This window comes from Calidris pugnax, unplaced genomic scaffold (genome assembly GCF_001431845.1).
Source record: "Calidris pugnax isolate Ruff unplaced genomic scaffold, ASM143184v1 scaffold28, whole genome shotgun sequence".
Lineage (NCBI taxonomy): Eukaryota > Metazoa > Chordata > Aves > Charadriiformes > Scolopacidae > Calidris > Calidris pugnax.
Window position 1 is genome coordinate 6,112,390 of NW_015090842.1, and position 21,892 is coordinate 6,134,281.

A 21,892-nucleotide genomic window follows, 5' to 3' on the forward strand; every position below is an offset into this window, starting at 1 on the left:
AAAGCAAAAGTGGAAAGCATGTCATTATTAGCAGGAAGAACATTACTTCAATATGCAGTGATACTGTGCTCTTGAAGCTGTCAGCATAATAACAAAATGAATTTAGTTGGTGTTTGAGTTGATTTCTTTTGAAAACCCACAGTTTTGACGTACATTGCAGACATGTTTCACCATCTTCACCAAGTCTCTCCTTTTTGGACAGGATTTTGGGAAGTGCCCTCGGTTGCGGCTGTTTACTCAGGAGTATATTCTGGCTTTGAATGAGCTGAATGCTGGAATGGAGGTGGTGAAGAAGTTTATTCATAGGTTAGTTGCATTTTATTTATGGCACATTTCCAGTCCTGTGTACATGCTTTGCCATGTTACTTCTCTCAGCCCTGCTCATCTCTTCACTGCCTGTTAAGAGGAGCTGGTGCTTTTAGGTACTGGCAAACAGCAAATAAATTAGAAGAGCCCGTAAGGCAATGTTGCTGAAGTCTTCCCCTGCCTTTTTTTCTTCTTCTTTTTTTAAAACTAATTCTTAATTGTGGCTAGGGTTTTCTGTCTAGTTACACACTGGAAGCAAATGGACTTTGCTGTGTGTATGTTCTTTCTATACATTTAGACTCAGAGCCTCCCCAGAGAGATTCTCACTAACTTTAGACCACATAATACTCAGTCATGTAGGAGATTTTGGGAGGGCTGTAGAGATGCCACATCAAATAAACTGACAGCGCAGTTTAACCTTGTTCATAATTAGGGCCATTTTGTGGGATTTACAGGGTTAAAATAACTCTCTTTTATGGCCCTTCTGAAGATTCCCCAAGGCTGTCCATCCAGTTCTGGCACCCCGTTTTCTCTGACTGTTTTTGCCCACAGAAATCTTCCTCACAATGATGTCATCTTGGTGTTTGTTTTTCAGCATGCATGGTCCAACTGGACAATGCCCCCATCCCAGGGTCCTGCCAAATCTTGTAGCTGTCTGCTTAGCAGCCATTTATTCGTGTTACGAGGAATTTATCAACAGGTCAGTATGAATTCCCTGCTGACCCCATGTTACATGGCATCTGTAGAGTGGGTATGCAAGAGCGTGTCTTCGTTCTCACTCCGCTCCTTGCCAGCGTTGCACGTGGGAGTTCTGGTCAATCACATGCATGTTTCTGTGGATATGTGATTATATTTATTACACTCTGTGTGCTTGAGAACCTGAAGGATGCTGAACCTTCACTTGTTTGAACTCACTGTGGCGTGTTTTGGGGCAGTGAGCTTGGCCATCTCTTCTTGCACATCTCTGGTTCCCATGCCTGAAAATGGGGCAGTGCGAGGAGCTCGGCAGTTCCCAATACAGAAGTATTGCAAGCTGCAGTCACTTCCAGGATGGAGTTCAACAGTCAGCTGCACGCTGATCTTGGACGCTGTTGAGATACTCCTCTAAGGCAGACTGCAGCTGTAACCAGCCTTTTTTAGGCCGGCAGAAGATGAGAGTGCTCCACAATGGGAATTAAGCACTACCCAGAGCGGTGTTGGGTTTGCTCCCTTTCTGGCACATGAAGTGTGTGTTACACCGAGAGCAAAGAGCAGGGTGAGATCTTGAAGAAGGGGTTGCGTGTAAATCCCTGTGTATCTACAGCTTTGAACCTGAGCTGGTTTCACAATGCTGTTTCCATTATTGTGGAAAATCTGATTCCTGACTTACCGTAAAATAGATGCCGCGGTTCTGGACACACGAGCCAGTTTCCAGTAGACACTGAGGGTTCCCCTCTGCTGTGTTTCCTGTTTGTTTATGCCTATCTGCCTTTCCTCATGGTAGAGCACGGACAGGGGCTGCTTAGTGTCCAACAAAAATTCCAGACGCGAGGGCTGCAGACAAATGTCTGGGCATGTACTGTAGCCAGATACATACTTGGGCATGGATTCTGTTACAGCTTTGCACAACTTGGATGGGAAAGTTCACCTTTCTACTAAACTGGCACGTCAATTAGAGTAATAAAAAGCTCAAATCTTTGTAGAAGAGGGGCTGCAGAACAGTCCTGTTGGAGCCTTTTAATGTTTTTAATTGATTTCAGTAATCTGATTACACAGAAGAAAGCAATCCGGTGGGCTGGGGTGAAATGCTGTGGGAAATTGCAAAAGATCTTGGCTTCTCAGTGTTGCACTCTGTCTCCTGCTCTCTGCTGTTATGTCGGTCTATTGAAATTATTTGTTTATTTTTAAAATTCAGTCGAGACAATTCACCCAGCCTGAAGGAAATTCGGAATGGCTGCCAGCAGCAGTGTGACCGAAAGCCTAATCTCCCCCTCCGCCTTCTTCACACGAGCCCTGACCTGGTCTCTCAAGAGGCCACCTTGACTGAATCCCGTCTCAAACCAGTTATTGTCACTTCGAATGAGATCCACGTCGAAGTGGAGCGCAACAACACAGCTAATCAGAAGATGACAGCCAACGTGGGCAATGATAGCGAGCCCAACCTGATTGACTGCTTGATGGTCAGTCCAACCTGCAGCACCATGAGCATTGAGCTGAGCGCCCAGGCAGACAGGATCCTTGGCTGTTACGTTGAAATACTCAAGATGCTGTGAGTAACTGTTTTAAACAGCTTTTTGAACAGTGTCATTTGAACAATGGGGGGGCTTTTCCCACAGGCCTGTCATCTTCAACATCTGTGGCCAGCAAGCACATGGTTATAAATCTAAGCCCAGCTCTAGAGAGTCCAGCCTTTGAAAGAGACATCTGGCACTGCCAATATGTTCTAAAAATAGCACTAGGAAGATGAAAACGGAAAGCTTATTTGTACAGTGAGCCTTAGGCATATTACAGAAGATGGGATGTTGTTGCCAGTGGTTTCTGTTTTGTTCTTGCCCACCAAAAAAAAAAAAAAAAAAGCCATTTGTCTCCAACAGGGCTCTGGGGATTGCCCGAGACAGAGCTAGAAAAGACAGGTCTGTGCTAGGCTCAGTGCCTGTGCAGGGACAGGCAGCACTGCTCCCCTGGCTTCAGCAGGAGTTGGATGAGGTCACTGTCTTTCACTTAGCTGTTCTCCCTTCAACATGTTTGTAGAAGTTTTATGACTTGTCCAGATTTACTTGTCTTTCACTGGAGCCTCCATTTGTCAACCAGTTGGTTTGGTACAGTGGACCTGTATTCGTGAACGAATGCTCAAATAGCATTTACAAAATGATGGCTCTGTGGTTTCCTAGGAGGCAAATCCTCTGAATATCTTCAAGAAAAATAAAAAATAAAAGGTTCTTCAGGAAAAGCTTGTTTTTCTCCTGAATAAATAAATGAAAAGGAGTAACACAAAAGGTGGACTGCAGATTGGAAGCTTGTAATAGACAACTTTATTCACTTTGTCAGCCAACTCTGCTACGGAGTTGCTGTATGTCTTTGGGCAAATTGTTATATTTCTATATTAATTATTTTTAAACAATGTAAGGCTAAATGAAGTAGTATTTGAGTTGTTTAGAATACAAGACCTGGTGGGTGGAATTTGGACTCTGCTGTAAACCATGAGCATGTGGCTACACTGAAGTCAAATGCAGGTCTAGGCATATACTCTCAATGGATTAAATGAAGTCCAACTGCAATCTAGGGTACACTCTCAATGGATTAAATGAAGTCCAACTGCTGTTGATAGAGGATTTTGTGAAAGTTTTGTCCCACATTTTTATCTATTTGAATATACTTAGTACCAGTTGTCAACATAATTCTTTCACTCACTGCAGAGTGAAATATTTGCAGGCATCTGCATACGTAAGCAGATGCTCGGAACTGGAGGCAGGGCAAGTGAATCCAAGATACTGTTCCCATTGGATTCTTGAGCAGGAAGTTGCTGAAGGCTAATTTTATTTCCTTCCTGGCTTAGCCTCATCTGCCTTTAGAAATGTTTGCATTGAAAAGCACAGCGTCTGACTTTGCTTCATCTGGTGGCTTTTAAGTGTTCACGCACACAGGAGCTACATTAGACACATGGTGTATTTATTCCCATCCCCTTGACTCTAGATGTTTTCCATAAACACTATGAACTCTCTGGGTCCTGATGCTGCCTTGGATGCTGACTCACTAAGCATTGACGGTTTTGGTTTCATCATGCAGCTGACACACACGTATAAACAGATTCACGAATGGACACGTTCTTCCTCACAGTCTCCACATTTGAAATATTTGATATGCCAGGTCTCAACTCCCATATAATTTCCTACACAAAGAGCTCTGATTTCATTCCATACCTTAAAATAATGCCTTTTTTTTGATGCGTTTGCTGTCTTTTTAAAAACTGTGCTCTTCAGTAGCAACAGTGAAAATGGGAATCTGTTCTTGTTGTCACCTATTGTTAGCGATTGCCTGTTGTTAACCTGTTGTACAGGTTACTGGTGTGGAGCAGGTTTATGCACTTTTTCAGCTTGTACAATGGTGATTCTGAAGGGTGAAACCCCCCAGGATGTGTGTAGTGAAGGACCAGTGATACTACAGAATTGGTGCAACTCTCCTCAGATTGCCTTGCCAGAATCCACACCCTGCTTGAGAAATCACAACCTGTGAGAATATAGAACAATTTCTAAGGCAGAGCCATGGCTGGTATATATTGTAGCTCCACTGACTTGGGTTCCCTTCCGTTCCTATTCATCCCTTGATTTTTTTTCAGAGCTGAAAGGATTAATGCAGAAATAAGTTCTGCTCCTGATTCTGCCACTGGCTTACTAGGAGGTTTTAGATTAAGTTGCTTCTTTTTGTGCCTCAGTTTCCTCATCCGTAAAATATAGGTAAAGATTTTTGAATTATTTTTTTTTTTAAACTCTGAAACTACTTATGGAAAATCATCATGGAAAGGCTATTAGTTATTAACAAAAATGCAAGATGATGCTGTTGCAATGCTGATTCCTTGCATGCTCAAATTTGTCTTGAACGCAGGCTTTCTGATAAACTAAATACTATTAACTGTACTTTGAAAAACTGAGAATATGAAGGAAGATAGTTGAAGAACATGCCAGTAGGAAGAAAACATTAATTATAAAACAACTGCTATCCAGGAGCTGAGCTCTCAGCAGGCAGTCACTAAAATAATGTTCTTATTAATAACAGTGGTAAGCCAAACATAAATAAGTTGCTTAGCATTGAATTTAATTGTTCTTTTAGGTGTCTGACTCAATATCATCATCAAAACAGGAGAGTCACCAACAAATGATATCTCTTTTACATAATTAACTTAGGGCAGCAGGGAGTAATTTATTTAGGCAGATTTTAATTATTGAAAGTCTAGCAAATAAGAATTCTTAACTGTATTTTCAGCAGAGGACATTTTATTGTTCATCTAACTCCTACACAATACTTAATTTTTTGGGGGGGAAAAAAGCACTTCTAATATAAAAATGTAGCAGCAATTATTTAATAATCACTGTAATACCTTGCTTTTTGTACAGAAGGTTAAGTGTGCAGATTAAAAAGGTCATCCGTGTGGCTGTTATCATAGCACCAGGAATGTCTTTTACCCTTTTTTCTAATGTAGTTGAGTAACAGAACGCAACTATTTCTTACTAAAAGAAAACAGAAAATCATAGTTTTAAAGATGTTGGCAGATGACCCACAGTCTGGGCAGATTTTAAAGGAGACACAGTCTCTAGTGGAACATGGTATTTTTGTCCTGCACTCAAAAGTGGATCAAACTTCTGTGTCAATATTCTCTAATGCGTTCTGGACTCTGATAGTGCTACTGATGCCAGTCAGAGCCTCCTGAATGCTGCGAGTCTTAAACTGGTGCGTAGAAAATGCAGTAAATTAATTGAAATCTTTCTGTTCATCGTATTAAATTGCAGGCCCTGAGAGCCGCTTAGTCTTGTCCAGCTCCTACTCGCATGTTAATGTTTCCATGCGTTGCAGGATTTCTTGTTCTGCCAAACTCGTGCTTGAGCAGCACCGCTGCGGCTGGAGAAATGTGCTGTGAAAGGGGCCGTGTGTCCTCCTCCTTGGACTGGATAACTTCTAAGTCTGCGTGTCAGCTGAAGGACCCCCCTGCTTCCCCTGGCAGCACCCAGCGTGTGGGGGGAGCGCTTAAACCGTGCCCCTAGTGAAATCTGCATCAGCAAATAGCAAACTAAACTGGCTGCAAGAACAGATGCCTAGCAGGGAGGCTGTGGCTGTGATGATGGTGTATCGTAAGCTGTCACCCTTTGTGTTATTTTTTTGTTTCCATAGCTGGCTGTAGTAGCAAGGGTCCTTCCAGATGCCCAGACACTTGTACCCCTTGCTGGGGGCTGTGTGACTGGGGCAAACTGGCATTGCTGGTGCCTGATGCTACCGAGCCAAGTGTGAGCAGTGGAGGGGAGGCAGAGCAGGACCTTTCTGGGGCCTTTCAGTGGTGCTAAATTTTCTTCTTTTGAAAAAACAAACAAGCCCGGCTCAAAAGAAGGCTGAACGCAAAAAGACACCTCGTTGTTTTGCAGATAACAGGTTTGTGCCATGTGTGACAGAGGGTTCTGATGGGGCTTTTTCTCAGCCTGCCCTGGAGCCCTGAGCTAAACCTTGTGTCATACAATTCAGAGGAGCTAGACCTAGAGCCAGGGAGAGAAGGGATAAGGTATGCATCTGGGGGGCTTGGTCATCTTCTCTGATAACAGAGGAGTGACTTAAAAGATTTTTTTGATCTCGTCAAGCTGCTCACTTTGGAGAAACCAGTTGCTTGCAAGTAGTTTCTCCTTGTCTTTCCATTATCCTCTAAAAACAGAGGACTTGGGGCTTGCTGACTCTTGGGATAAGACCGACAGCTTTCCAAACGCAAGCGCCCACTGGAGCTTCCCCTGCCTTCTCCGCATTCCCCAATAGGTCAGTGGCATGCTCTGAATATCCCCAGTGGATTCTCTTATGTCATGTTTATCAGGGTTGCCCTGGGCTGCTAATATGTTTTGGATTGTTTGTGCCGCACATGACATATGGGCAGGTTTTCATTTTGGTGAAAGGTGATCCCGGGGAAGGAAAATGTATTATGTTGGCAGGCCAATAGCGGCGATGGCCCGGAGGCAAAGTCACTGCAGGCAGGGATTATTTAATTATTATGGTTGCCCAGTGCTCTGGCCAGTCCCCTGAAACAAGGTTTCTGGGTAAGTAAAGCTGTGTGCAGTAGCAGGTGACTGCTGTGACAGCCTTCTCCTGCTTGGCACCCTGACCTCCAGCCTGGCCCGTGTTTCCCAGGAACCCAGAGATGGGGCTGCGGGTTGACCGCTCCGCTACTCACCTAAAATTGCAAATCCTGCAAAAATCAGTGCCAGGGAATACATCAAGGAGCCTTTCTCCCCCTCTGCTTTTATAAGGCCAGTCCTGGGATTTGAGCTGTGTGCTGAGCGTTCAGCCCAACACCCTTTGAAGAGCTCCAAAGGGAGTTTGTCACTGGTGCTCTCCTGAGTCCTCCCTGCAGCTCTGTGCTCCCTCCTCCTCCTGGCACGGCCTCTTTGTCTGGCTCATCTCGGTGGTTGTTAACTGCAGCCAGAGCTAATCTATCTCCCTTTCTTTCCCTGCTTCAAACACTTCTGTCTTGTGTAAGAGCTTTGAATGGACCGAAAAAAAAAAAAAAAAAAGAAAGGCAACTGTCTGAAATGAAAGAAGAGCACAGATGAGATGAGCACAGACAGAAAGAAAATGTTTTTTGAAAAGGGAATAGGTGGGAGGAGGAGAAACACCGTAGGCTTTTAATAAGTAGTTTAGTTTTATTCTTGTGCTATGTTTGTTTCATGTTTCCTAGCTCAGATTGAAGGGATTACAGGTTGTGTAGATTTTCTGTTCAGGTCCCACTCACGTGACCAAACTCTATAGCTTTTCTTTCTTTCTTCTCCTCCCAGGAAAACAGGCTCTGATTTATTTTCACTCCCCTCTCGCAGAGCTGCTCTGCAAATGGATGCCATACGTAACTCCCAGTTTCAAGAAAAGAGTAATTCTGTCCAATTCTGTCTGCAGTGTTTCATTCGGTCTTAGTCTATTACAAAGCAGCTTTTTTCTTCCTCTTGCAATTTCCCTTGAAGATCAGCCATGAAAAATTGATTGGTTCACATTATTACTAATCTCAACTCTCCCGATTGCTCAAGGAAGAATTTGAGTGGTGTAACACATAACCTGAGATGTCACGGAAACTAAGCCTCCAAGTGAGTCTCAGCCTTTTAAGCTTCTGTTAGGAAAGATTTGTAGGTGCTGTTATCTCCTGTGATGTGAAACACCTTTGAATTTCCTAACTCAGCCTGTTGGCTTTTGGGTCTCTTCTGCTCAGAAATCTGCTCTTAAAGTTGGTTGCATTGAGCAATAAAAATTTGCCTTTTTTTAGAGTAAAATCAGCTACTGGTTTAGTAGGAATTTCCAAAGGGTATGTATAAAAAAACCCACTGCATATTAGACTTGTCAGCTCTCTGAGTACCCAAGCACTGGCACTGAGGTCCATGTGTTAGCTTCACATGCACTGTCCTTCGTGCCTCAAGTGCTAAAGATGACAAGAAGAAAATAAAGAAGTTGTATGTATTAGCAAACATAGCCAAGACTCTCAAATGTTATTTGTTCGGTGTTTTGAAGAGGACCAGCACTGAGATTGTTGCCTGATCAGTGGCACCTCTGTGCTGAATTGCCTGCCTTTAAGCCTCAGCCTTGTACCAAAGTGCTCTTATGGGTGTTTAACAACTGCAGGTGAGGGAGAAGGCATCTCCCTGAACTCAACACGATGTTGTGGTTCTTGGCCTCTTGGTAGAGGGATTTCAGGAAATGACTGGGTTATCTGGTAATGCACCCATGGAAAAAGTCAGGACTACTTGCTGAAGTTGCCTAAAAATGATAGGAGTTTAGTAGGTTGCACCTACCATGGGGAAGAAACGTGTTTGTATTGAACCTGGGACTCCTGCACAGCAGTATGGAAGAAGAGCTACTAACCCATCCCACAGTGGGTTGGTATGGCATTCATCTGCTGCTATCAGATCATCGTTGTTCTTGTGGGCTGGTTACTTGCATGAGGTGGTCGATATTTTTTTTTGTAACCTGAACTCGTGTTGTTCTTGGGCAAGTGATAACTGACTCCCTGGTTGATTTTTACATCATTATCATCCCTTCAATTAAAATTTCTCTGCATGTTGCTTCTTAGGACTACTGCTCAGGCACATAAGCTTTCTTTGTGTCTATGAACGTGCCTCTGTGGACTGTGCAGCGTCATCTGTATTATTAGTTACGGAAATCACTGTTTTATGTGTTCAAAAAATGGATGAGACTTTTGGAAATGCATCCATCTTCAATTTTTCTGGGCTAGAGCCTTCTCTTTGCAAAAATTGCATTATTTTGGAATAGTTCCCTGTGCATATGTTGTCTGTTTCTATTGCTATCAGTAGATACTGTCCATTTGAGAACATTACACTTCGTTCCTTCCTAAAGAAACACCATACTTTTGTGCCAAGTTTGCAGTAAGCTGCAGCCAATAATCTGACTTTTAAAACTGAAATCCAAAGGGTAACAGCAGTAAGAGGAGACGGTAGATCTTCTACATTGTCTTCTACAGCCATCCCAAGGTGTTTCATCCCCTGTGAGGTTTATAACGCTTAGTTCTGCATGTACTCATTGGTGTTAATTGGAGTAAGTGGCCTAGCAAGCAGTGCTGGGATCTGGGCTGTGGCTGGTGTGTTCTGTGCCCTGTTTTGGTGCTGACTTTCCAAATTATCTTCTGTGTTCTTCACTTCATCCATCTTACAGTGATTGTACCCTTTGTGCAATGCATTGGTATGGTATAGCAGTTGATTAGTGCTACCTAGTCCCTAAATGCTTGAGATGATTTGAAGGAGAGGGGAGGCAGTGTGTAAAGCACCATCCCTACATGAGAAGCCCTACCTGCTTCACCACGTGTGCTCCAGCAGCTGGCATTTTGCAGGTAGATTGAGATGACATGTTGCAGGTTAGACCAGTGTGTGCTATAAAGGAAAACGGTCACTTCATCCAGTTCACATCCTTATGGATGGCTCCTCATAGAAGGACAGTTCTGGGTATTGACAACAGAGATAAAACCAAAATTAATCAGCTGGGATCTGTGGTGCTAACACCACAGAGAGGAGACCCTTCTTACAGGGTCCACTGGCCTGAGCTCTCAGCTGTGATTATCCTCATCTGTCCTCTTTTCACTCTTAATAATAATTTTGACTCTTCCCTCATAAGCTAAGAGCTTTGTACTATTCAGAGTGACCCGTTCCTTTGTGCCAAGGGCAAAACTCGAGGCGGGGGGGCGTGTGTGTGTCTGTTTTTACAAATGGGCTTATGTCCTATAGAAAAAAAAATATAATTCCAATTAAATGCAGAGCAGAGCTGTAAATAGCAACGGGCTGGTAATTGCTGTACCAGCTTAGATGAAAGTATTACTTAGTGATTAAATGTCAACAGGTTTCATAAACAGCAAATGTCTTTAAGTTGACATAAAGAAGGCCTGGCCTCTCTGGAGGTCATTGTAAATACCAGATTTATTGTGCCTCAGTGGAGAATGCACTGAAAATGGAAAGGGAAATGTCACTGTAGATCTTAAGAGTATCTCAGTGGAACAGAAGGGTTGTTGGTGCCTGCAAGAAAAAGCTTTTGACTCCTTGAACTAACAGTTGGCAAACCATATACTGTACATGGTACCTTATTAATCAAATGTTCATTTTTCAGGTCAGACTATGATGACTGGAGACCAGCACTGGCCAGCTTGCTTCAACCTATCCCGTTTCCCAAGGAGTAAGTTTGCACTGTCTTAGTATTTACTGGGTTATTCTTGTTACTGTTGTTTTATGAGGAAATACAGTGTCAGCTAAAACCCCACAGTAATAGGAGCTTTGTGTATCTCGTATTGATTTACAATCTAGAGTTGATTCTGGCTGATGCAGAGGGATGCAAAGACTTCCCCATCTTCATCTTCCCTATTTCTCTAAGGTGATCCTGAGGAGAAGAATGGCTAACTAGAGACAGGCAGATAAGAAAGGAAGGAAAGCTGGTGAGGAGGAGGGTAAAATAAGAGATTTAGTGAAGGAGGATGCTTTACTGGCGTCACAGGGACTCGCATTGTTTGTATTTTGCATTAAATGAAGAAGCTACCTTACAAGTTATCAGCCAAGCTCCCTCAGAAACCTATTAATGAACAGTAGTGTTTATAAAATGCAGACCTCCACAGACAAACATTACAACCTGTAATTGTACAATTTGCTAGCTTATCACATCCCCTAATGACCTGATGTCTTGAATCAGAGAGGTCTAATCCTCCGTGCCAGGTTACCTGGGCTACAGCGAGAGCTTGGAGATAGGCAACAGAGACATCATTTACCTAAGTCTAACGTGAGTCCTGGGGGAGGTGTAAACCATACCATGATGCAAGGAGCTTCACAAAGTGACCATTAATTGCTTTACTGATGTATGATGTTAATTAGTTGTGACCGTACCTTAATTGCATTGCAATTAAAGAATTCACCTGGCTCTTGGAGGTAGCCAAAAGTCTGTTTTTAATTATACAACTGTATTGTAAGTCTTTTACTTACTTTTTTCTGACCCACAGCTCCCACTGACATTAGTCAGAGCCTTGTCTAGGACAGGACTGAGGAAGAGCTACAATATTTGTTCCAAGTGATTTCATTGCCTCCCCCCCTTCATTCCCTCCCCCTCCCCCAGATTAAGGAAGGAGGCTTTACCTGATCTTTGTTGGAAAGATTACTCTTTTTGTCTTGTGTGCTGCAGTTGCTTAGCAAATACTTTATTAGCTGGAAAGAATTGAAAAGTGTTATTTGGTTTTTGTGGTTTGTTTTTTTTCCCCATCTCCCTTCTCTCAAATCCTCATATTCTTCTGTTTTCTGTTTTAAATTTCAGAGCTCTTGCACATGAGAAATTCACAAAGTAAGTTGTGTACAGGGGTTGTGTTGTAACAGGGGCCTTGTTTGTTTTGTTAAAGGGGGTAATTACTTAAAATACTTGTACTAGTCAATAATAGCAATGATGCATTATTCAATATTGTGCCTCTAATTTTTTTATCTGTGAGAGGCCGTGAGCATGTTCTGTTAGCAATAAAAAGATGTAGTTTTCTTTGCAATTTACTGTGACGGCAGGAGCCCAAGGACTAAAGACTCTGGATGCTGATAGAATTTACAAACCAGTTTGTCACTGCACATCTCTGAAAGCTTTTCTAGACTATTGTACATATACACTGTCCTTGGCAATCAGTTTTAGACCTCATATTTCCCTCCTGCAGAAGCAGTTCAACTTGTTTCTCTCTAAAGTGCATGTATATATGTGGTGTAAAGTGTAATTCAAGAGAAATGTGACACTTGTGAGAATACTGCAACCAGCAACTGCTTATTCTTGTCCTTTTAACTTTTTTTTTTTCAGGGAGCTGAAATACGTGATTCAGAGATTTGCAGAAGACCCGAGGCAAGAAGTGAGTTTATTGCCAGTTTACACAGAGTATTAATTGGAGGGATTGCAAGTATACTTGTTCAGGAGGTCTTTCCCTAAATAGTTGGTTTCACAGCATGGTGTGGTTTTGGTGTGCTGAAGCCTCTAAGGGGCAATGGCCAGTCAGGGCACATGATCTTACTATGAAAGGTTTGTTGCCTTATCTATAAACACGTGTTGTCACCCCCTTGTCTGGCATCAGTTGATGTCCTGGCTCCGCAGTGAACTGCAACCAGCAAGATTTTCCTACTCCGTTGGTTCTCTCAGAGCTTTTCATCTTCCGTACAAAAAAAAAGGGAAGCAAAATCCATGGATTCGTACAGCTTACAAAATAACAGGTTTTATTTAGCTGCGTTTTGGTCACATTGTGTGCAAATGACCGTAATTCTCATGAATAGCAGGAGAAAGGGGGCGGGAGGTGTGTTACTGGAACGAGTGCGTAGCTGGAGCCTCATGGTGGCTGAAAGCTTCAGAGCTGCACATGTGACTTCTGCAACATCATCAGCTTGGGCTGAGTCAGAGGGAACCTCTCATCTGCATTGATTTTTGGTGCTGGCATAAAGGGAAGAAAGCTCCCCCAAACTGTGGGTGAGGAGACTGTGTCGTCATCATCATTACCCAGAACTCCTGGTTTTCATGGTTTCAGCCTTTGTGAGCAGTAGTCATCCTTGTCAGATAAGAGAGATCTTCTTGTCTTAAAATGGCACCAGGATTTCAGCTGTCACTAGTATTGCATGCCCAAGGGAAAGAGCGTGGACTTTACCTCCGCCCCACACACGTCAAAAATTGAAATAGAACATCTGTCTCTTGAAAGAAACAAACAACAAAAAAAAGCAAGCTTAATTATGACTCTTCTGTTGAACTGTGGGACTAGATATAGTCATCTCTGCAGTGGGCCAAATGTGGATTAATGGTTGCTCACTGATGCCAATTCATCTGTGCAACTTTCTGTCTTATGGATCCCTGTTGAATCTTCCTTGTGGACTTCCTTCACCCTGCCTCAGGTCAGGTTTTATTACGGCAGCAAAATAATAAGAATTTTTAATGATTGGAATGAGCAAGCCATCAGCCACTGCATTTGGTATGCAGATCACATCAGAAGTATAGACACACATGCTGGGAGGATGGGGGGAAAATGGCAGAAGCTCGGAAATTTGAGTCTTCTTTTTTTTTTTTTTTGGTGGCTGGTTTTTTTTTTTTTCCCCTGAGTGAAAGGAGCTGTTGTAGATTAGAGACATTTTGTGTTTGATTTGTGTAAAGGGAATGAAAAAGGCCATGCAATTAGTGATGATACAGCTTCCCTCCTTGTTTATACTGAAAAAATGGACTCTGTGAGTGGACATTTGCCTGCAGCTCTGTAAATTGGAATATTAACCATGAAATTTCCAGCAGCCCCTAGTTTTGCAGTTACTTCTTTTGGCCTGGTGTGGGAGACACTGTTGATTATTGGCAGGAACTGTAACCTCCCCAATGTCTTCACTTCTTGGCAGGTCCACTCATGTTTGCTGAGTGTGCGGGCTGGCAAAGACGGCTGGTTCCAGCTCTACAGCCCTGGAGGAGTGGCGTGTGATGATGATGGAGAGCTGTTTGCCAGTATGGTACGTGTTTGCAATAATGTGAGTTTAGTAACTTCTTTGCAGTAAAGTAGCTAACGCCTAGCTGGCAATAACAAGATTTACTTGATTTTGTCAAAAAAGTTACCAAAACCATGGTGCTGCAAACCAGAAGTATTCACCAGGAAATCTAAATCTTTATATCACCAAATCCGTTGAACTTCCTTTCAGTTGCAATTTGGTTAACGTGTTAGCTTTCTCTTTTTGAACTTTGGCGTGCTTTTTCTCTGGTAATGTAATGCACAAAGCCATGCATGTGTATATGTGTGTGCATATGTATGTATGTATTTTTGTATTTATAAATATGTGTGTCGGTGTGTCTGTATAAAAAAATTCAGAGAATATGGATATATTGGCAGACAGGGGAGACAGACTGTTCTGCACATCCACACCTATAGTTTTCATTTATAGGCTACCCTATAAATGTAAAAACATTCTGTTTAAAAACAACAGAAACATTGAATTAATGAAAGGATGGATGGATGGATGGAGAGATACAAAAATGTGTTAGCAGTTTCTCTGGCCATTTACACTGTTGTGGGGAGGTATAATTAGAAACCAGCATTCCATTTCCTGCAGTTACTTCTTTTGTAACTCTTAGAAGGACTAGACAGAAAATAACAGGATTTAATCGCTGGTGCTGGCACTGTCTTCCTGTGCAACCTGGGTCAAGTCACATAGGTCTCACTGTGTATTAGTTCTCCATATAGCAAGATGGAAAAGATATTACTTCCTTTTCCTGGTAAGGGAAAAAACATTTGTTGAAGTTGGCTGTTGGGTGTGGAGTGAAATGACTTTCAGGAGGATCTCCACCTTGTGCATCTACCACATGGTGAACATTTTGGGACATAAAGAACATGCATGTCTGTGTATATTCTTAACTTAAATTCAGATGGATCAGATGCCTTTGAAACAGATAATGGACAAAGATTGCTCACAAAAGTTTTCATCCCTCTTCACTGATTCTTTGCCTTTTCTGTTTGAAAACAAAATTTCCTCAGAACTATATCATTACTCCTAAGAGCTTTTGTGGTCCAAGATATTTATGAGCACCAGGAGATGGTGTGCATGAGGAAGCACAATGCTAACATGCATTAATATGCAGTACTCTGTGCCCTTTGCAAGGATGTTGATAAATACTTAAAGAGCTGCTAATGACTAACTGTAAAGTTTGAAAAACATCCTGTTCCAAGATGGACCGTACATTACTGTTAGCGTCAGTATTTTCCGATGCTCAGGAAAACCTCCAAAAAAGCATAATGAAAACTGCATGAAATGAAATCCCTTCTTGCTTGAAGTTTACTGTTTTTAAAGACCACCTGAGCTGATGGATACTTAAGGAAAAAAAAGATGTTATGTTTTTCTAAGGGCCTTGCTGGTACTGAAGCCACAAGGAAGAAGAATTGCATGGTAGCACATGTTCTGCACAGAACTCACCCCATCATGGCGTGATTTTAAGCAGTATTGAACATTGTCCAGGCAATACCATGAAGCAAGGGGATCACAGAACATATTTACATGCTTATGGTAGAGCAGTACTGATGTTGAGTCTGCATAATGGAGCTCTTCCTGCTCCAAGTCATTGGAAACTACAGATTCTCAGTGCTTTGCCAGCAAGCTGGGGAATCAACCATCCGGGCCATAAAACGGGACTTTCAGCTAGGAACCTGAAATCCTCTGCAGCTAATCTCTAGGGCTTTTAAATGGAAAAGAAAATTGCCAACCCCTTTTGTGAGAAGGGACTCCTATGTTTGATTTGTACGAATGGCTTTGCGTTTCTGCCATGGGTGTTACTATGTGATATCATCTGATGCTTTCTGGAGCTTGGAGAGAGCCTGCAGGGCCCTTTTGTCAGCTAGTGGACTCGAAGGAGTCTTACTCGGGTGGTGTTCTCAGCATCTCTTTCCTTTTGGGGAAAACTGAGCAAAATGGGAAAGCAAGATAACAACCCAAAAGCATGAAAGCATATGAAGTCATCTCTGACTTAGGGCTCAGGACTGCTGGATTTTCTTCAGGCACTCCTTCCCTTCCCAGTCAGCTCCTGTCTTTGTTCTGTACAGGTGATTTTTGTCTGTCACCACCCCTTAGCTGAGGCTGGTGTTCAGATTGCCAGCCTTTTACCTAGACGTCCAGCCCACGCAGCCCTTGCTCACCAGCTGGCATTTCCAGAGAAACCCAACTGCAAACAGATGCGAAAGCAAAATCCCCGGTGGTTCCCCTGGGGCTGGGTTCATCGTGTTACTAGGGATGGGGGCAATTGTACAGCTGCTCTGATATTTCCTGGGGAGCCTATATGGGGCCTCTGGGCTGTCAGCTGAGCTCCTCTATGGAGGAGAACTACCCGCTCCCTCAGATCTCACTAGGCAGCACCTTTTTCAGAAAGTCACTTCCAATCAGCAATAAAGCTGCTGAAAGACTGCAACCATAATCCTAATGAGGGCCTCCTTTTCTTTAGGTTTGTTGCAAATACTTAACATGTCTTTGACTGTGTAACAATGTCCCTTCCAGAGGTACCTGTGTTTCTTATGCTTACACCTCTAATTTTAACTCTGTTTCTCAAATAGGTTCATATTTTAATGGGATCCTGCTATAAAACAAAGAAGTTCCTGCTTTCACTGGCCGAAAATAAATTAGGACCTTGCATGCTGCTGGCTTTGAGGGGTAACCAGACGATGGTAGAGGTAAGCCCTAAGCATATGTAATCATATATGTTTACGAGCAGTGTTCAGATTTGGTTTCACACCACCTTTCCCAGAATTAGATCTCGTGCAGCTAAAGAGGCTGAGTTCAGGTTTGTGCTGCATCAAAGGCCAGCAACGGGCAGTCAGGTTTCTCTTAAGTGAACAAAATATTGTTGTTCAGCAAATGTGAGTGGGAATTACATGAAAGGCAGGTGCAAGAATTTTTGGAGGGAGAGATTGTTTGCTGTAATTCAGTTGGAGAGGCTAACGTGGGAAATAAATGGCCATGCTGGTACAGGCTGTGGTGAGGGGTCAGAATTCAGAACCACAAGGTTTTTTCCATGATTAAAAGCTCGATTCTTGTCTTGTCACCTGAAAAATGAGCAGTGCACAAGCGCATTTACAAAGCCTTATTTACTTCCATTAATACACATTTTTTTTGTGCTTATGATTGGTTATTTTTGTTGTACTAATAGTTTATACATATTTTTTTCTGGGTTTCTTTAGAGAAGTTTCTTGATAAATGTCATCATGTATTTTAAATGGAAATGGAGGGTGGTTAAATAAGTGGCAGGAGTGACAATTTTTCATTGACTTAAATCTGTGCATGCAAATTTAATCCAGTAAATGAAAGAGTGTGCTGCATGAATTTGAATATAATGTTACTTGATTTTTTTCATTAAAAATAATTAAAATTATGGAGGGAGTAAAAACTTTGCATTTTAATTGTAATGGCATGATGTGTAGCTGAAGAGGAAAGGCAGCATGGAGTGGGGGTGGCTTGTATCCTGAGCCCCTGTGACCCACTGGAACCATCCTCTGGTGTCTGCCTTGCTCCTGGCAGACCCTTGCCCAGGGGTGAGTCAGGTGTGTTCCTTGTGAGATGGCCAGTGTCCTGGCCACAGCTCCCAGCATCATCTTCTCTCGGAGCCTCTCTGGCCTTTCCCCATCCCTCCTCATAGTCTGGGGACACCTCACACGCGTTCTGTGTGCACAGAAACAGCACTTAGGGATGGAAAATCCAGCAGTGAGGGAACTGGTTGGCTCTGCTGCCGATGTGTAATGTCCCAGGGCTGCCAGTCTGCAGTCTAGCTGGTGTACCTGGGAAATACTGGATCGATCGTACCTGTTCTGGAGAGGGCTGTGGCACAAGGCCATCTTCCGGGACTGATGCGAAGTAATTGCACCTCTCAGCCAGAAGGAATGAGCACTAATGGAAAACAGGATAGATAGACTGACTTTTGGAGATTAGAGTTCATTCTATACAAATAAAAAATTGGTTTCTTGTTTTGGAAGGGCAGTAAATGTTGCTAAGGTCCTCTAATCTAACCTGCATAATGCATGTTCTAAAAACCAACCCAGTAACTTAAACTAGCATGCCCGGTGCAATTAGGATATTTGGAAGAAATTGGACGTAAGCACTGCAGTGACCGCTCTTCTTTCTTTCTGCTGCTAGATTTTATGTTTGATGCTGGAATACAACATCATCGATAACAACGACACCCAGCTCCAGATCATCTCTACCCTGGAAAGCACAGACGTGGGAAAGAGAATGTATGAACAGCTGTGTGACAGGCAGAGGGAGTTGAAGGAGCTGGTATGTGGCCCTGCGCGCCGTATCGCCCTTGCACATTGTGCTCTGTACCCTCCAGAAATGGAGGTACAAAAGAAAGACAAGCAGGGTGTGAAATTCCCAGTTAACAACAGGATGGGAGCAGTATTTGGAGGACTTTACTGTGAATATATATGCTGTGTGATATTTACTGATGTGTCTAATCCCATACTATGTTTATGAATGACATTCAATAACCTGCGTAGAATCGGTGTGAAAGAAGAAAGGTGAAGTCCTGCTGTCTTAAGATCTTACAAGTCAGCTTGTCAAATTCTGCCACCTTTTGACATATGAGTAGCAAATGGCTCTAGTGCTGGCCAGCATTTCCTAATGCTTTGATAGTCACATTTCACCGAGATGGTCTTTAGGGTTAGTTCTCGGAGCTAGGGCCTATAAGAAAAAGATTTTTTCCCTGATTTTAAAGAGAGGATCTACAAACTGAAGATAGATCAGCTCTCATTAGCACTTCTTCACCTGTGCAAACGTACCCACAATCTTCTTCTTCCCTTTTTCACATTTATATTTGTCTTCCTTAACCTCTGCTCCCAGCCAGAAAAATATATGCTTTTTTCGAAGTCAAGCAAATTATTTTATCAGCTGCACAGTCTCAACCCCCTCTTCGCTATCTTAGTCCAGCATTTTAAGGCTGTTTCCTTTAAAGTGAAAGTAACCAAATAACGACAGGCTGGATCAGACTAAATGCTGACCCATGGCACGAAGACCACTAGCTGCGGTTAGTGGATGTCCCCTGGGTAGCATCTAGCACGCTCAGAAAAAAATCTGTCAGCACAGAAAAAGCAGGGAAGAGGTGGAAGGTCTGGCAGGGAGCTTTGAAATGGGAGCAGGGTTTGCTCCAGTGCAGAGCTCGCTGTACTTCAGTTGGTCTGAAATGCGGAATGGCAACTTGTTTGACCAAAATATCTTCTCTCTTAACAGCAAAGAAAAGGCGGTCCCACAAGGTTAACACTGCCATCCAAATCCACAGTAAGTAAATCCTGTCAATAGAAAAACAAGCTTTATCTTTCCATATTTAAACACTTGATTTACGTTTGCCATGTGGCACAGTGGTTTTGGTCAGTGGACGGGGGAGCCATTCCCCTTGCTCTGTCAACACAACTGGAGTTTACACGAGTAAGGTCATGTTTCTGCTCTTGGGTCTGTGCAGCAGTTTCCAACACCAGTACATGCATCTGATTGTTAGATTTATACTGGTGCGCAGATTTGGAACTGCTGGTAGGATCTCATGGTAGATTGGGGGACAGAATTTTGCATTAAAGAAGCAGATTTCAGTGTCCAGTTCTGGATCTTAGACAGGAAGGTCTGAAAGAGACCCATCACTGCTGCAGTTAAGCCTGCTGTAAACCCAGACTGACTTCCCTGGGCCCAGGTGATGGTCCTGTACACAGTTTGGATCTAGAACTTGCAGTGAAATCTTCGTTAAGTTAAAAGATCCATCTTGGATGTTTGTGCTGACACTGAAGCCTTCGTGTCTCCTAAGGATACACACGCAAAGAAGATTTTTGTCCTAATGTCTGGATACGTTTTTCCCAGGGTGTGTGAAGCAAGGCTGCCACAAGAGCCCAGCCGCTTGCCAAACAAACAGAAACTTCTCTCTGTGGTTCTCTGTTACTGTAAACAAGTGGTGTAATTGTGCAACTCTTGCTGGTTAACAGTATCAGTGACACCACGGCAGATGATTGCAGGCTGAGGAGGCCGTAATCTCCCTTATCAATCTGTTGTTTGCTTTCAGGATGCGGACCTGGCCCGCTTGCTAAGCTCGGGATCTTTTGGAAATTTGGAAAACCTCAGCCTGGCCTTTACCAATGTGACGAGTGCTTGTGCTGAGCACCTCATTAAACTGCCTTCACTCAAGCAGCTGAACCTGTGGTCAACTCAGGTAAGTGCTTTGCAGACTGAAACTCGGAGCAGGAACCAATGCTGACTAATTCTGAGATTTCACATTACGTCAGCACGAGAAGAGTGTGTGAAGAGCCCTGCTTAGAATGAGTTTGTCCTCATGCTATTTTTACAGAGCCTTTCTATGGTCTAGCTCGTCTTGGAGGCTGATTTTTCTTTTTATTTTTTTCTTCATTTTTTAAAAATTTTATTCTTTTTAATTTTAAAAGGGTTGCTGCCACCTTAGATTGAATGTTCCAGTTAGGCATTGTTGATACTGTGTACTTTACAATACATATGCTGCTGTTCATCTGAGAAGTGCTTATGCTTTCACCCATTTAGGATGAAAGAAATGATGCTGTACAGCTCATGTGGTCAAGCAAAACACAGAGCCTATGCAGTGCAGGCAGTGAATTGCCCTGAATGCAGATCAACCAGAATTTCTTTAAAAACAATAGCAATAGCGAGAAACTCAAATAATGAAAAAAATAGAAGAAAACTATAATGAGAATGTGGTTATTTTGTTAGCAAAAAGAGGCCAAGTTAACTGAGTAAATTATTCAGCTGTTAATTGAAAGAGCTTTTAAAATTAAATTTTTCTTCTACATATCCCTGCTGGTTTTGGTCTCTGAGGTTCTCCACTAAGTAGGTTTTCCCCATTTTCTGTTAGCACCTATTTGTAGTGCTCACTGAAAATGTGATTATTCTCAGTGCAGCCACAAAAAGCAGCATTTTTTTCCACTCAAATGTCATGTAAATATCTTGTTTTGTTTTCCTGACTACTTTTCTATCCCAGAAATTTCCTCTTTTTGTGTGGGGAATATGAAGGAGAATCTGATTGTTTGCTTGTTTTAAGGCTGCCTTGTATCTCCTTCAGATTTGTCCTAACGATGTAACTTTTGGATTTGAAAACTTTGATGCTTCTTGCTCAAAATGAATTTGATTTCACAGGACAGAGAAGCTGCTTTTTGTATATATTTTTAATTATTTAAAAAAAAAAAAAGAGGAAAGTTCAGATTCTATTTATTTTGCGATATCCTGGTTTCCATTAATCTGGAATTTAGAAACAGCAGAAACGAAGTGGGTCAATAGAACAATTACCAATCAAAAGTACATTGTTCTTGAGACCAAAATAGCTAATTAATACCACTTGCATTATGCTTTTTTTTTTTGTGATGTGGTTGGGAACTGGCTGAGACTGCTGTAACCATCTTGTGTAGCCTGGGCGGGAGCTCTCTCGCACAAAGTCCAGACTTCAAAGACAAGTGAATGGAACGATGGCCTGTGGTTACGTGCGCACAAGTCACTTCATTTTTCTGTTCCCCGTCTGCAAAATGGGGATAAAAGTTATTTGCTTTCTCTCCCATCCTTTGAGTTTGCTGGAAACAATCTGAGCGTGGCTCTGGGGGCTTGTCTGCAAACCTCCTTGTGCCCCGTTTGCACCGAGGTGCTTCCCCCTGGGGTTGGTGCAGTGTTTGAAAAGAACTTCTCTTGCACCCCACAGTTTGGAGACGCGGGGCTGCGGCTCCTGTCTGAACACCTCACCATGCTGCAAGTGCTCAACCTGTGCGAGACTCCCGTCACGGATGCTGGGCTGCTGGCCCTCAGCTGTAAGTGACCAAAATGAGCTACGGGGGGGAGAATTGTGTGGGGTCGGAGGAATTCACCTGGGTTCAGGCAGAAGATTGATTTCTTGGCTT

The 21,892-nt window shown here is 42.8% G+C and overlaps 1 protein-coding gene across 1 annotated transcript in view; it reads left to right on the forward strand.

The window, feature by feature from the left end:
• The window catches only part of CMIP (c-Maf inducing protein), a 65,093-nt gene that overhangs the window by 37,594 nt on the left and 5,607 nt on the right, over positions 1-21,892 (forward strand). The window contains exons 8-19 of the mRNA XM_014942143.1: positions 203-306; positions 902-1,006; positions 2,201-2,554; positions 10,624-10,689; positions 11,809-11,835; positions 12,325-12,373; positions 13,881-13,988; positions 16,568-16,684; positions 18,141-18,281; positions 19,233-19,280; positions 20,047-20,193; positions 21,697-21,802. Coding sequence (XP_014797629.1) covers positions 203-306; positions 902-1,006; positions 2,201-2,554; positions 10,624-10,689; positions 11,809-11,835; positions 12,325-12,373; positions 13,881-13,988; positions 16,568-16,684; positions 18,141-18,281; positions 19,233-19,280; positions 20,047-20,193; positions 21,697-21,802 — 1,372 coding nt within the window. The remainder of the gene's footprint in view (positions 1-202; positions 307-901; positions 1,007-2,200; positions 2,555-10,623; positions 10,690-11,808; positions 11,836-12,324; positions 12,374-13,880; positions 13,989-16,567; positions 16,685-18,140; positions 18,282-19,232; positions 19,281-20,046; positions 20,194-21,696; positions 21,803-21,892) is intronic.